We start from the raw sequence: 13,859 nt of genomic DNA on the forward strand, positions 1-13,859 counted from the left end.
GCACAAATGATTTTTTTCCAATTATACTGCAGAAACTTAAAGAGTTAATATGAAATATAAAATATGACATCAGGGAGAGAGGAAAGAATTAGAAGGAATAAACGTAGGAGCCATGGCTTCCTGTACCACTGAGAAATGACCACTGTAGGCCCCTCTTCTGTGAAAGTAGGTAACAAACCTGGGACCAGCTGCTGCACCAGCCTTGGCTCCCTGCTGATAGCTTAATTTGAAACAACTTTAGAGGAGCCTGCAGAGGAAATACTCTAGCAGTAGTAGGTTAACTGATTCAAATTTGTCATTCACCGGCTGATAGACCATATAAAGGTTTTATACCATATTCATCACAGCAGTGGCAGATGCTAAAGTTACGTTTCTTAAAGCCACAACAAAATAACACAATATATATTCTCAGTAGGCTGGCATACAATGTTAATACTCCTTTGACATCTCCATTGCAAAAGGATATTTTTTTTTGCACAAAATCTGTATACACTTTAATTTTTCATCTTGTTGATAGCATTACAGATGCTACAGCAAAAGTAATGTTTCTCTTATAACTTAGGAATCATAATGCCAGAAAGTAATTACACACAAGCTATAGTTTATAGAGGTACAAGAAGCAAAACATATGGGCAGGGAAATATTACAGAATTTATAGTAGTTAAACTAAGCCCAGCAGAGCATGGCATTTTAATATACATATTTAGAAAGGAGGAGAGCAGAAAAGAGTTAAATTTTTTGCATTTAGCTCATTTATTTAAACCCTAATTTGGTGATGGCAAAATGTCAAAATAAAATCCTTAACATTTTTCTAAGAGCAACAGGGCTGATTCAAGACCCTGTTACATTCACTGATTTCAACATTACTAACTATTAATTCTAATTGTACAGAATTCTATCTTCTAAATATTCTGCAGGTTAAGTTTGAGTCCCTTCCTGGTTGAGGGGCCATTTCAGGCCACATTTATAAATAAAGAAATATTGATTATTATGTGTGTGCTGAGAGGGAGGGTGTCATGAATCTCACTGAACCTGGAGCACACCAAACCATCATGAAGCTACCTGAGACTTCAGTAAGGAAACAGACCTGTGGGCGTATATATTTTAACACCTTTAATAATTGTGAATCACACTGGAAATTTAAGAAGAAAGCACATATTGGAAGAAAAAAAAAAAACCAAATGTTTTCTTACACATATACACACAGACATAAAACATAGGGATGTGTACTGTAGCATTATTTCTAACTGTAATGAAATGGAAACTATCTAAATACTATTAATAAGAGATTGCTGGATAAATTATAATATAGCTACACTGAAAAGTCCATGCAATAGTTTAAAAAAATGACCAAGTAGAAACTGACATAGCAAAACTTTCTAAATCATCTTAGGTGAAAAGGACAAATTCACAGAAATATATCTATATCTATCTATCTATACTACGGACACATTCAAACATCCCTTCATTTACTCTAAATATTATTTAATATTTTCAAATTATAACAATTTCTAGGATTTTAAAAGAAGTCTAGATAACACCAAAAACTTTCACTTAGCTTAAAAAATAAAGCAGGGACCTGTGTTGTGACTTAGTGGGTAAAGCTGCTGCCTGTGGCATCAGTACTTCCCAAATGGGTGGTGGTTCAAGTCCTGGCTACCCCACTTTGGATCCAGCTCCTTGTCAATGAGCCTGAGAAAGCAGCAGAAGATGGCCTAAGTAGTTAGATACCTGCATCCATGCAGGAGGAGGCCCAGAAGAAGCTCCTGGTTCCTGGTTCTGGCTTGGTCCGGTCCCAGCCATTGTAGCTATATGAGGAGTAAACCAGTAGACAGGAGATCTGTCACTCCCTTCCCTATCCCTCTCTCTGCAACTCTGCTTTCAAATAAACAAGTTTTTGAAATAAAGCAATATGGATAATACTTGAAGCTCCCTACAGATCCTTTCCTGATTTCATCCTCTGATAGTCAATATCCTAAGTTCACTAGTCATCACCTTATACTTTCATCACATACAGGTATCGCATAAAAATACCATATGTGATAGATTGCTTCTCTTTTGTCATATAGTCCCTGGTTAGAAACAATCATGTTACAATGCAAAAACAGAAACAATATATAAATACACGTGAATGACTGAGTTCCTACATTCTAGAATAGTGGGTAAAGCTGCCTTCTGTGATGCATATATTCCACATGGCTGCTGGTTCCAGACCTGCTGCTCCACTTCCGATCCAGCTCCCTTCTAAGGCACCTAGGAAAGCAGCAGAGGATGAGCCAATGTGGGAGATTTGGAAGATGATCCAAACTCCTGGCTTCAGCCTGGCCCAGCTCCCGCTGGTGCTACCATTTGGGGAGTGAATCAGCAGAAGAAACATCTCTCTCCCACTCTGTATAACTCTGACTTTCAAATAAATAAAAAAACAGACAAAAAACACTTTACAGGCGCCAGGAGCCTCCTCTGGGTCTCCCATGCGGGTGCAGAGTCTCAAGGCTTTGGGCCATCCTCGACTGCTTTCCCAGATCACAAGCAGAGAGCTGGATGGGAAGCAGGGCCACTGGGATTAGAACTGGCATCCATATGGAATGCCGGTGCAGGCATGCAAGGCAAGGACTTTAGCTGCTAGGCTACCACGACAGGCCCTAAATGGTAACTTGAGAAGCAAATTTGAGTTTCTTTGCTTTGCCATCTTCTTTTTTTTTGCCTTTGTAAATTATTTCCTCATATAAAATCAAACATTTGAGATGTAGCTATTATTTATAGCTGACGCTGTAGTACAAAGAGTTCTTAATTCTCCATTCATGATACTGAATGGCACAGGCCTTGCTTATCTTTATTATCTTTAGCTTCCACTTCCCTCTAATTAGTTTCTTAAGCTGTTATTCCATGGCACAGTTTTCTAGATATTATTGATAACTACAGGAATCAGAAGCTAGAAATTTTTTAACTGATGGTGTTCACTTTAATAATGTACTGTCAGATTCTGACATGTTTGGGGAAAGTTAAAAAAATGTTTGATTTTGTTTAACTCAGCATTTCACAAGACAGTTTATACATGAACATCTGCCATCTACAGAAGAGTGCTCTGTGGAACATCAATTTGAGAAACAGTTAGTTAGTAAGACTGAGACAAAAATCCAGACAGGTCTGACTTCCCTAGTGGTCAGCAAGTAACAAGCAAAAAAAAAAAAAATCAACATTAAATCAGAATACTCAAAGCACCCCATCTACCACACCTATTACACATCCTTACAACGTGCTTCGGTTTTTCTGTTTGAGGGTGTTATTACTGGCACCACTCTTCCTTTACCTTGTTAAGTTATGCTTTTTCTCTTATTTCCACATTGAAGTGAAACAACAGTCAGGCATCCCAGATTTACTGATCTCTCACTGTGAAAGCTGTGAGTGCTGGTCTAGTAGAGGCACAGACAAGAGAAATGCATTTCTCTTAACTCTGGCTCTGAGCCAATCATTCTTGCTGCTGAGTGGCCTGACGAAAAACGGAAAAAAACAAAAAGCCCAAATGAAGTGGTTTTTTGTTTCTATTTTCTTTCTGCTCTGTGGACACAGCAGGTGTTAAGATGCCTGAGGCTCTGCCGGCCTGGAAGGGCAGCCCTGATCAGCTAAAGATGGCAGAAGCAGAGGTGCCCCTCAGTCTCTAGAGACACTCTGGACAGAAGACCATGGCCTTTCCTGAAACAATGCTTCTCCTTTCTTACAGGCAACACTTGTTGCTGTTACTGAAACACACACTCAGTAGCAGCCATGGGTAAGCTTTTATGAGTAAGCCTCTTCTCAACTTGCAAGAGAAAAACACTTTTGCCTTTCTTGTTTTTCAAATAGATCTGACATTCACGTGCTCAACAAGAGCTCTATACCAAGTGCTCCTATGAACTTCTCACTCCATAGCGACACAGTCCTTTTTTATTGTTTTTCATGATTCAGTTCTATAGACTCAGGGCTTCCCCCTTTTACCCTCCCCACGTCACTCCCTCTACTGATGTCCCTTATTTTATTACAATAGTATAGTCCCTCAGTAACCCAGTCTTAACAAATTAGAGATTAAAGGGTCATCAGAACACTTTCCCAGTAGCCACAGGAATACCATGCATCGCCTGAAACAGAAGAATGAAGACTGGTTTTTGATTTCAGACTAAACACACTCTCAATGGATGTTCCATGAAGCTGGAGACTTCTCTGTGTTTTCTACTGTGTCCTGAGCAACAATGAAAACTCTCAACAAATATTTACTGGCTAACAAGCAAGAAAAGGGGCAGGGTCATGTAAACAGTGACTTAACCATGTAGGAATCTTTACTTCTAATGCTGGTTTCTGTAGCTCTTCTTTCACAGTATCCCTCCACACAATAGCCCGTTCTATCTTTTGTAAGCTGTTGGGAAATTCTTCCTCATACTGTACAGAAGTTCCACCCCCAGATGTCCATTTTGCCCTGTGGGACTCTCATGGACACAAAGAACAGTTGGTATTAGCTTTCAGTACTTTTAACGAAAACATCTGATAGGAGCAACTCCGAAAGGAAGCAGGTTCATTCTGGCTTATAGCTGGGTGTGTACGGTCCAAGGTCGGGTGGCTCTACTGGTCTAACACGTGGTAGAGACTGGCAATGACACGGCAGAAAGGGAGTGGCCACATGCCAGCCAGGCAGCAGAGCCAGGGAGCACACTCTAGATAACCTCATACTAGTCTTCTGATGATTCAGCTTTGACTTTTATCCTAATCTTTTGTTTTTGTTCCTCCCTGTCCCAACTCAACTCCTAAACTCCAGACCATTGGACTCCAGCTTGGCTCACCAGCAGAATCACTGGTAACATTTAATAAATTGATCTGAAATAATTACTCCAGACTTCCTGAACTGCATCTCTGGAGTGGAGCACAGATTTGTTTTATTCATGCTGAATTTATGAAGAACTTAATTCTTACATCTTTTCCAAACATATTTACACTGCTTAAATCACAGTTCTCCCACATTTTTATGTTCTATTAATGTTTTAAGCATTTCTATTGAGTACTGAAACAGCACTCAATTTAGTCCAAACTTCATTATGTCAAAGGTCTTATGGGTCCTAGTTTTACTATCTTAAGTACTTTCTAGCCTTTTATGTCACCTGGCTCAGTCTTTCTTTTACCATTTTTAACCTCCTGTTAAAAAAATATCAATCAGGGGCCCGGCGCGATGGCGCAGTAGTTAAGGTCCTCGCCTTGCATGCCCGGGATCCCATATGGGTGCCGGTTCTAATCCTGGCAGCTCCACTTCCCCTCCAGCTCCCTGCCTGTGGCCTGGGAAAGCAGTCGAGGACGGCCCAAAGCTTTGGGACCCTGCACCCACGTGGGAGACCCTGAAGAGGCTCCTGGCTTCGGATCAGCATAGCATTGGCCGTTGCGCTCACTTGGGGAGTGAATCATCGGACAGGAGATCTTCCTCTCTGTCTCTCCTCTCTGTATATCTGCCTTTCCAATAAAAAATAAAATAAATCTTAAAAAAAATCAATCAGCTTGTGATTATGGTGGTAGATGCATAAATATATGTTTATCAAAACTCAGAAAGATTAAACTCAAACATACAGAATTTTTTTTTGAAAGTCAGATATACATAGAGGAGGACAGAGAGAGGGAGAACTTCCATCCGATGATTTACTCCCTAAGTGACCACAACGGCCAGTGCTACCCTGATCTGAAGCCAGGAGCCAGGAACCTCCTCCAGGTGTCCCACACGGATGCAGGGTCCCAAGGCTTTGAGCTGTCCTCGACTGCTTTCCCAGGCCACAAGCAGGGAGCTGGATGGGAAGTGGAGCAACAGGTATTAGAACCGGCACCCATATGGGATCCTGGCGCGTCAAGGCGAGGACTTTAGCCACTAGGCCATGCTGCCAGGCCCAACACAGAGAATCTTAAAGTATGCACATCATATTCACTCCGCCCTGCCAAAATCAGTCAATACTATGAAGATCCAGCCATAGTTATCTTAGATGAAGTCTCACTGATTTTTATTGATAATTTCTGCAGATTACATTGCAATGTAATCTGTAATATCAGTAATGAGCTTATTACAGATTATATATATACAGATAATACATTGCATAATCTGTACATATATAAATTATTATATATATATATATATATTTACCTTAAGCATGCTCTCTATTCACTTGGAGACTGTACAAACATTACAATATCCTTTTGCTGCAAAAAATCCTACTCATGCTTCCCTACTAGAGCAAGAGGGACTAGCAGGAGCAGGGAAGTGGGGTTGAACAATCTGCCCGGGGAGGGAGGAAGGCAAGCCTGTGTCACTAGGTGGCAGTGGAACCTGGGTTCGGGAAGGTTTCAGAAAAGGAGAAGTGAAAATTTGGCTCTTTGGTGAAAGGGGTAGAGTCCCTTTCTCCCACTCAGTGGCATAGTATAAGTGCCAATGTAGAGCGGGAGTTGTGGCCAAAACTGCAGTGAGGGAGGGCTGGGGAAGGCAGGAGATTTTTGCTCTCAGCCTACGAAGGGGTTGGGGTAGGAGGTCAGTCTGGGTTCCAGTGACACACAGCATGTGCCTTGTCAGAAGCGGAGAACAGATACATCAAAGAGATCACAAACACCTTCACTCTCATCCAGGTTGCAGAAGCAATTGTGGTCTCCAAGGGGTGGAGAAAGAGGAGGAGGAAACACTTCTGAAGACAAACTCCTCCAATATTTCTGAGTTCATGCTCTCACTCTTGTGTGGGATCAAAGACCTCTGGCCTCTGACAGCTCCTTAGGGAGTTTCAGAAGACCTGTGCTGTCTGCCTTCAGAGGTTCAATGGAGATAAAAGGGTTGGGCCCAAACTGTTGCTGATGCTGCAGCTGCTACTGTCTAGCAGGGCAGAAGACCATAGTGGCCAGGTGTTCAACACTGTCTAACCCAAGGGAAGGGAAGTGAGCTCACCACTGTCCTTGCTCTCAGTTCCAGAGTCACCACTGACTGTGATTCTCAGCTCTTGGGTCAGCCATTCCCTGAACTTGGGTGCTGCCAGAGACAAGGGTAAGTGTGGTCGGCTGGAGACTGCCAGTATAGGAGGCCTCCTGGGGCTTGGCTAGGGCAGGCTTAGGAAGAGGCTGGGGAGAGCAGGTAGAAGTAGGAGGACTCGAACTGCTCTCCAGGGGCAGAACCACAAGCGGGGAGCTCCACCCCTGCCTTTCACCAGTAGAACCTTGAAAAATCTGCTCATAATCTTCAAGCACATCTGTTACTTCTGCCCATTGAGATCCTGGGCTGGGCACCTGCAGGCAGGTACCTTGGAGGGTGCCTGCAGCAAGAGTGTGCAGCTGTCCTCATGAGTCATGTAGGCCAAGCAGCTGTTGTGAACATCCTCTGGGACATTCCCAATGTTCTGCTGCACCTACGTCTTGTGTTGGTCAAGTTACAGCTCCTACTGCTGCAAGCTCCTAGATTTCTGCTTTGAGCTGGGAATTTTTTGTTTTGTTTTTAGGCGTTTATTTTATTTGGGAAGGCAGATCTATAGACAGGAGAGACAAGAGAGAAACATCTCCCATCTGCTGGTTCACTCCCCAAATAGCTGCAACAGCTGGAGCTGAGCCAGGAGAAGTCTCCCATGTGGGTACAGGGGCCCAAGGTCTTGGGCCATCCTCCACTGCTTTTCCAGGCCACAAGCAGGAAGTGCAGCAGCCTGGATACAAATCAGGGTCCATATGAGATGCTGGCACTTGTAGGTAAAAGATTATCCAGTTGTGCTGGCCCCTCTGAGCTCACTTTATCAGCAATCTTCTCCGTATTGCAGCCAGGAAACACACCCTTCTACTGGATGTTTTTGGATTTTTTTTTCTCACTCAACCCCATATCTTTGAACACACTGGTAGGCATAAATTTACCACTTTGGCACACAGCTGGGGTGTAGTATGAACTCCCAGGTTCTTCCTGTACCATTTTGATACCTGTGGCCCAGCCTCTGCCATTGTATCCACCCACCTCCTCCCCTCAGCCAAGCCAGGCCAGGCTGGGTTGGTGTCATGGGAATTTACATTTTACACACAATGTGTTGAAAAGGGAATGTAATATGTATAATGAAAAACCAATATTAGAAAAATCATAATTTTCCATAAAATAGATAAACAATATTTAATATAGCCTTGTCAGTCTTGCCTAGAAGAGAAAGAATTTTTCACCTGTTCAGTTTGAGAAGGACTTTTAAAAACACTGGTCGGTGCTGGTGAAGGCCCAGTGAAACACTCTCAGTGTGGTGGTGAAAAGCTTTAACTGATACAATCTCCCTGACCATCTGACCATCTGACCATCTGAAATGGCCTACCAAGAACTTGGAAAGGAATCTGAATAAACACATGTACATATGTAACATTAACAGCCTAGAAAGAGAGGCCAGTGTAGCTGTATAGCATGTTAATCTTCTGCCGGTGGTACTGGCATCCTGAGTAAGTGCTAGTTCAAGTCCTGGCTGTTCCACTTTTGATCTAACTCTATGCCCCTGCATCCACAGGGGGGACCAGAGGAAGCTCACGGCCTCCAGCTTCGGATTGACCCAACTCCAGCCATTGTGAACATACAGGGAGTGAGTCAGTGGATGCAAACCCTCTATCTCTCCCTCTCTCTATGTAACTCCTTCAACTAAAGTAAATATATCTTAGAAAAAAAATTTTGAAGTGTAAAAAGAAGTACAACAAAATTTTGGCAGGAGCCAGCCATGCATGCTTTGCATTTTTGTGTTTTCCAAATTTCTACAATGAGTATCTATTTCTTTTATAATTAAGAAAATAGCAAAAACATAAAGAATACTTTTTAGAAGGAGGGGAAATATAGATCACCAGCAGAAAGAAATGAGAACTAAATAACCTTTCATGAAGAGATATCTATCACTGATGGGAATTCTCTAAGCAAAGCGTGTCTTCCCAATAGTCAGTAGTTTCATAAAGAATTTTCATTCAGAGAAAGGACAGTATTTCCCTTGTGAAGCTTCTCTGAATGTCACAGCAGGCTGCAACCTATGGTACCTCTAAAGGAAGTGAGGAGTCTCACACAGAACTGTAACACATCATCAGTCCCTACCTTGAGGAACGGTGCTCTGGTTTATTTCGTTCGTTGCGATCTGTAAAGAAAGAAGACAGCCACGTGTCAAAACCTCCTTTAAAAGCCCAGAAAAAGAGTAAGTCTTAAATACCAGCTAGCATATACCGGACTTCACAAAGAACTCTTCAAAGGTAGCTGTGCTGTCCCTGCATAAGGCTGTTCCCAAGAGCTGAGATGACCTGCCTCACAGCGACAATAGAAAGGACACAAGGAAAGACAGCCATACACACTTTCTATGGTTTGTTAAAATCATCTACTTGGAAAACACATGATTCCATGTGTTATTTCACTTGAAAAGATCTTTGCTGTGTTAAACACTTTACTAAAACCAAGACATTTAGCAAAGGAAAGAAAAGTAAGGAAACTGAAAAGCCACAGATTACTCAGCTCAAAAAAATCATTCCATGAATCATGGTTGGCAGCAGTTTCCAAAGAATGGGGAGGGGAACAAAACGAGCAGTCAGCTACAACAACATCTGCGAATACACTAAGACCAGCACAGCTCCGACCTTAACTCTCCACTACCCAGTTTCATTTCACCAGCAGTTAGGTATACTGTGCTATATGTGGCATCTTTTTGGGTGACACAGTAGGGGAGAAGGAAGCTCTAGTGAGCAGAGATCAGCGCCATGGCTAAATGTCCTGCAATGCACAGCGATACCCCCCAAAAAGGATCAAAACGCCACTAATCCCAAGGCTGAGAAACTCAGCTGTACGGCAAGGAATAACAGCACCACAGCTTGAAGCTTTTAGAAGTGGTGTAAAATGCTATTAATAAAACTAAAGCTTAACACACACAAGAGCAACAATTACAAAATCTATGGCTGGTAATTTTCAATCAGAGTAACAACTGCTTTCCAAGTATATGTTCAAAAACAAACCAAAAAAAAGCAAATGAAATAAAAAGGCCTCGGTGCTATGGAAAAGTAACAACAGAGGGTAACATACATACCAAAACACAGCCCTAGGTGATTACTCAAAAAACTTGGAAGATTCTTAAAATTTCAAAACACTGAATATTACCAGCATAGACTCCTCTGTATTATCTTCTGAATTGACATTAACATAATACAATTTAACGGCACAGAAAAGATTAGAAAGGGATTATTTTTTCCCCTGAATTGTACTGTTGGTGGAGCAGCATAAAGATGATGAAAATGGACTCAAACCTCTGGAGAAATATCGGAGGAAAATAGGGTTTACACAGCTAAATATATGTCCCACTCCCTTCTGAATAGGCTCATAATAAAAAAGGAAATTACAACTGGTATACACAAAGACATTTTTAAAAGACTAAAATATAGTCACACTAAAACATGTTTATTTAAATACAAAGCTCCCCAAGTGAACAATGTTAATGTTTCTGGTTCTAATTTTTTTATGCTTGACTTATTGTTACCAAACTTTTAAAGTTTTCCGGTTTTAATTTAACTTGGTTTTATACTTCCCTTAAACAAAACACATTGGCTTTAACTTCAGTACTAAAATTTAATGTCACAGGAATTAATACAGGGTGTGTTTTAATTATTTTTCAATCGTTCCTCTTCAGTTTTTAGTCTGCAAGCTTTGCAAACGAAACTACGACATGCTAGAAATTGGATACAGATGAGCTATGTTCAAATAACAAAAATACCAACTCTTACCTGTGGCTAAAGATCAACTAAAATGCTGCCGGGAAAGTCATTTGCTGTGGCTGTCATCCTAGATTCATGCCATTTATTTAGCACTGTAATAGAGAATTTCTCCCTGGTCTTCCAGTGGTATAACACCCCAGAGGAGGGGAGAAACAGAGTCACGCTGCATGTAAACAAGGCTCCTCATCCAAGGGTTTCCCTCCAGGGGCCATTCTGATTGGCAGATGTGTCATGACCAGTCTGCACAGCTGGAATGTGGCCACTCGGGAAGCAGGCAGCTCACAGCTTCACTTCATTCTCAGTTAATACAGGGAAACTCTACACTTTCATACTTTCTGATCTAAGATACAATTATTTCCCCAAAGTTCTTCTTTATTGAACTACTTTCTTCAAAAAAAAAAAAAAATCAAGAAAATAACTTATCTCTTAGAAGACTTTTAAAAATATTTCCTCTCAAATTTACATTTAGTGTTGTATGTTTTACCTTCTTATGTAAATATGCATGCATAACATTTATAACACATTACTCCTAAAAAGCTACACAACTGATCATTTGAAGATGACGGTATGTCATCCATTATTTATAATATGTTCTATCTGCCACCTCTTGACAACCAAAGCCAAGTATGATGCCCATGTTCTTGGCTTCATGTTTCCTGTCAGAGTATATAAATAATTGGACTTCACATTCTGCAACACAGCCATCTTTAAGGTAGAATACACAGAAATAAGATCATGGCATGTAGGTTGTATTTCTTTTAATATTTATTTGGTTTGAGCTAATTTTTATCATACTCCAAAATATTGTGCAACTGTCAAATCTATTAGCGGAAATGCTAAATTTCTGGCAAAATAATAATTATTCTTTTGTTCCAAAACCCAAGACTGAACAAAACAAATTACTGAAGATAGATTCAGGCTCTGCTTTCTTGCCAACAGTAACAAAACATTTGGATGAAAGTAAAATGAGAACAGATCTATGGCAAACACAGAAGGTTTATCTAGCTCTAAACAGTGTTTTAAGACTATAGCTCTATTAAGCGTAGTGGAGACTGGTATGTCCAGATGTGGAAACATAGTGCAGTATGCATCTCTGCATCCAGACCAAAGATGGACTCCTGGTGAAACTGTTGAATACATCCTGACAGTAGGATGCTGGACTCTGCCAATGTCCATGCCTACAATGTCAGAAAACACTCTGAGAGTGGAATGATGGACTTATGACTGTTCATGAAGCACTACCCATTAATACTAGAAGGGAAATCAGCAGTGGAGGAGAGGACTTGGGGAGGAAGAAGAGAAATCCTAGAGGCTAGAGAACTGTATCATAAAATTCAAATATATATATATATGTATATACTTTAGCTCAAATAAAAGTACATGTCTATTTTTTTTAAGAGCTTCTAATTTTTGGGCTTGGCACAGTGGCCTAGCGGTTAAAGTCCTCATCTTGCACACACCTTAGACATGCCAGGATCCTATATGAGCGCTGGTTGTAATCCCAGCTGCCCCACTTCCCATCCAGCTCCCTGCTTGTGGCCTGGGAAAGCAGTCGAGGACGGCCCAAAGCCTTGGGACCCTGCACCCACATGGCAGACCCAGAAGAAGTTCCTGGATCCTGGCTTCAGATCGGCTCAGCTCCAGCCGTTGCAGTCACTTGGGGAGTGAACCATCAGATGGAAGTTCTTCCTCTCTGTCTCTCCCCCTCTCTGTATATGACTTTGCAATAAAAATAAAATAAAATTTTAAAAAAGTTTCTAATTTTTAATTGAGAATTCCACTTGTAATCCTTTCCTTAGCTTTTGTATGCTTAGAAATCATATTACTAGTTTGCTAGCTCAGTCTCACTATTTCCACAAAAAAGTTACCAAAAATAAAAAGCCCCAACTCAAAAATGTATTTGACAAACATTATTCATGTGGATAATGAGTCAACCCCAGGGACCCCCAAGTAGAGCCTGACCCTGAAATCTATTTTGTAGATGCTCTCTCTCCTTCACCCGCCATCCCGTCTTCCTGCCCCCCAGCAACATGCATACCCCTTGCATTACCTACCCTACTCACCTATTTCTTAGTTAATAAACTTGTGAAAATGCAAGAACATCCTACAGCTGTAACACAGGAAACACAACAGAGCTGCCCTAAGGCTATTGAAGGCTGTGAGAGTGCAGATGCTATGGGAGTCGTGAGGGATGCAATGTAGGAACTCAAGATACATTAAAGGGACTTGGCAAATGATGATGGGGAGTGGTAACAATCTAGCAAGGTCAGGCCTCATTAGGAAACCTCTGTATTATTTATGTTTTCTTTTCATGATAACTTCTAAGTGATGTTGACTTTCACAGGACCCAAATGTTTTTATATTTAGACGTCATACTAGAAATGGGCTCCTGTTCTGCCAGGGATAGTTTTCTTGGGAATGGACAAACTCAATCATTCATAGTTCTGAATCTATTATTATGACAAACACTTGAAACGGAGATGGCAAAAATGCAAATATCATCTTTTGCTATGATTAAAACCTTGCAGAACAGTCAACTCAGAGTTTATTAGAATCTGCTGTAAGACATTAACAATTTGATGGGTTGGCTTTGATCAATTAGCTGGAAAGAAAGCCAAAACTCATTGGACTGAGAATCTACCAACCCAAATCATGAGAAATGTCTTAAGTTGTTGTTTGAAATTAGGTGGAAAACGCAGTCCGCAGGGATGAAAACATGAAGACATATTCACAAAAGAGCAGGAAGTAGTGTAAAGGGAATCTGTCTTACCCTCACTTTGGAGTACCAAAATCCCCAGTATATTTGGAAACATTACTGTCAAGTTCTAGCTTTTTAAATTATTTATTTGAAAGGTAGAGTTAAGAGAGAGAGAGGACAGACAGATCTTCCATCTGCTAATTCACCCCCCAGATGGCCACAAGCAGGGGCTGTGCCAGGCTAAAGTCAGGAGCCAGGAGTGTCTTCCAAGTCTTCTACAAGGATGCAAAGGGCCAGGACTCAGGCCATCCTCCACTGCTTTTCCCAGCCCATTACATGAAGCTGAATTGGAAGTGGAGCAGCTGGGATTTGAACCGCCACTCAAAGGATGTTGCAGATCTTCCATTTGCTAGTTCACTCCCCAACTGGCTGCAACAGCCAG

At 41.3% G+C, this 13,859-nt stretch overlaps 1 protein-coding gene and 1 pseudogene across 1 annotated transcript in view; both read right to left on the bottom strand.

Moving 5' to 3' along the window:
* The window catches only part of SH3D19 (SH3 domain containing 19), a 212,628-nt gene that overhangs the window by 105,032 nt on the left and 93,737 nt on the right, over window positions 1-13,859 (bottom strand). The window contains exon 2 of the mRNA XM_040967439.1: window positions 9,065-9,104. Coding sequence (XP_040823373.1) covers window positions 9,065-9,104 — 40 coding nt within the window. The remainder of the gene's footprint in view (window positions 1-9,064; window positions 9,105-13,859) is intronic.
* On the bottom strand, window positions 6,402-8,282 carry LOC121147256 (annotated as a pseudogene).

The sequence above is a fragment of the Ochotona curzoniae genome, unplaced genomic scaffold, assembly GCF_017591425.1.
Source record: "Ochotona curzoniae isolate NIBS_2020 unplaced genomic scaffold, NIBS_Ocur_1.0 scaffold_4506, whole genome shotgun sequence".
Lineage (NCBI taxonomy): Eukaryota > Metazoa > Chordata > Mammalia > Lagomorpha > Ochotonidae > Ochotona > Ochotona curzoniae.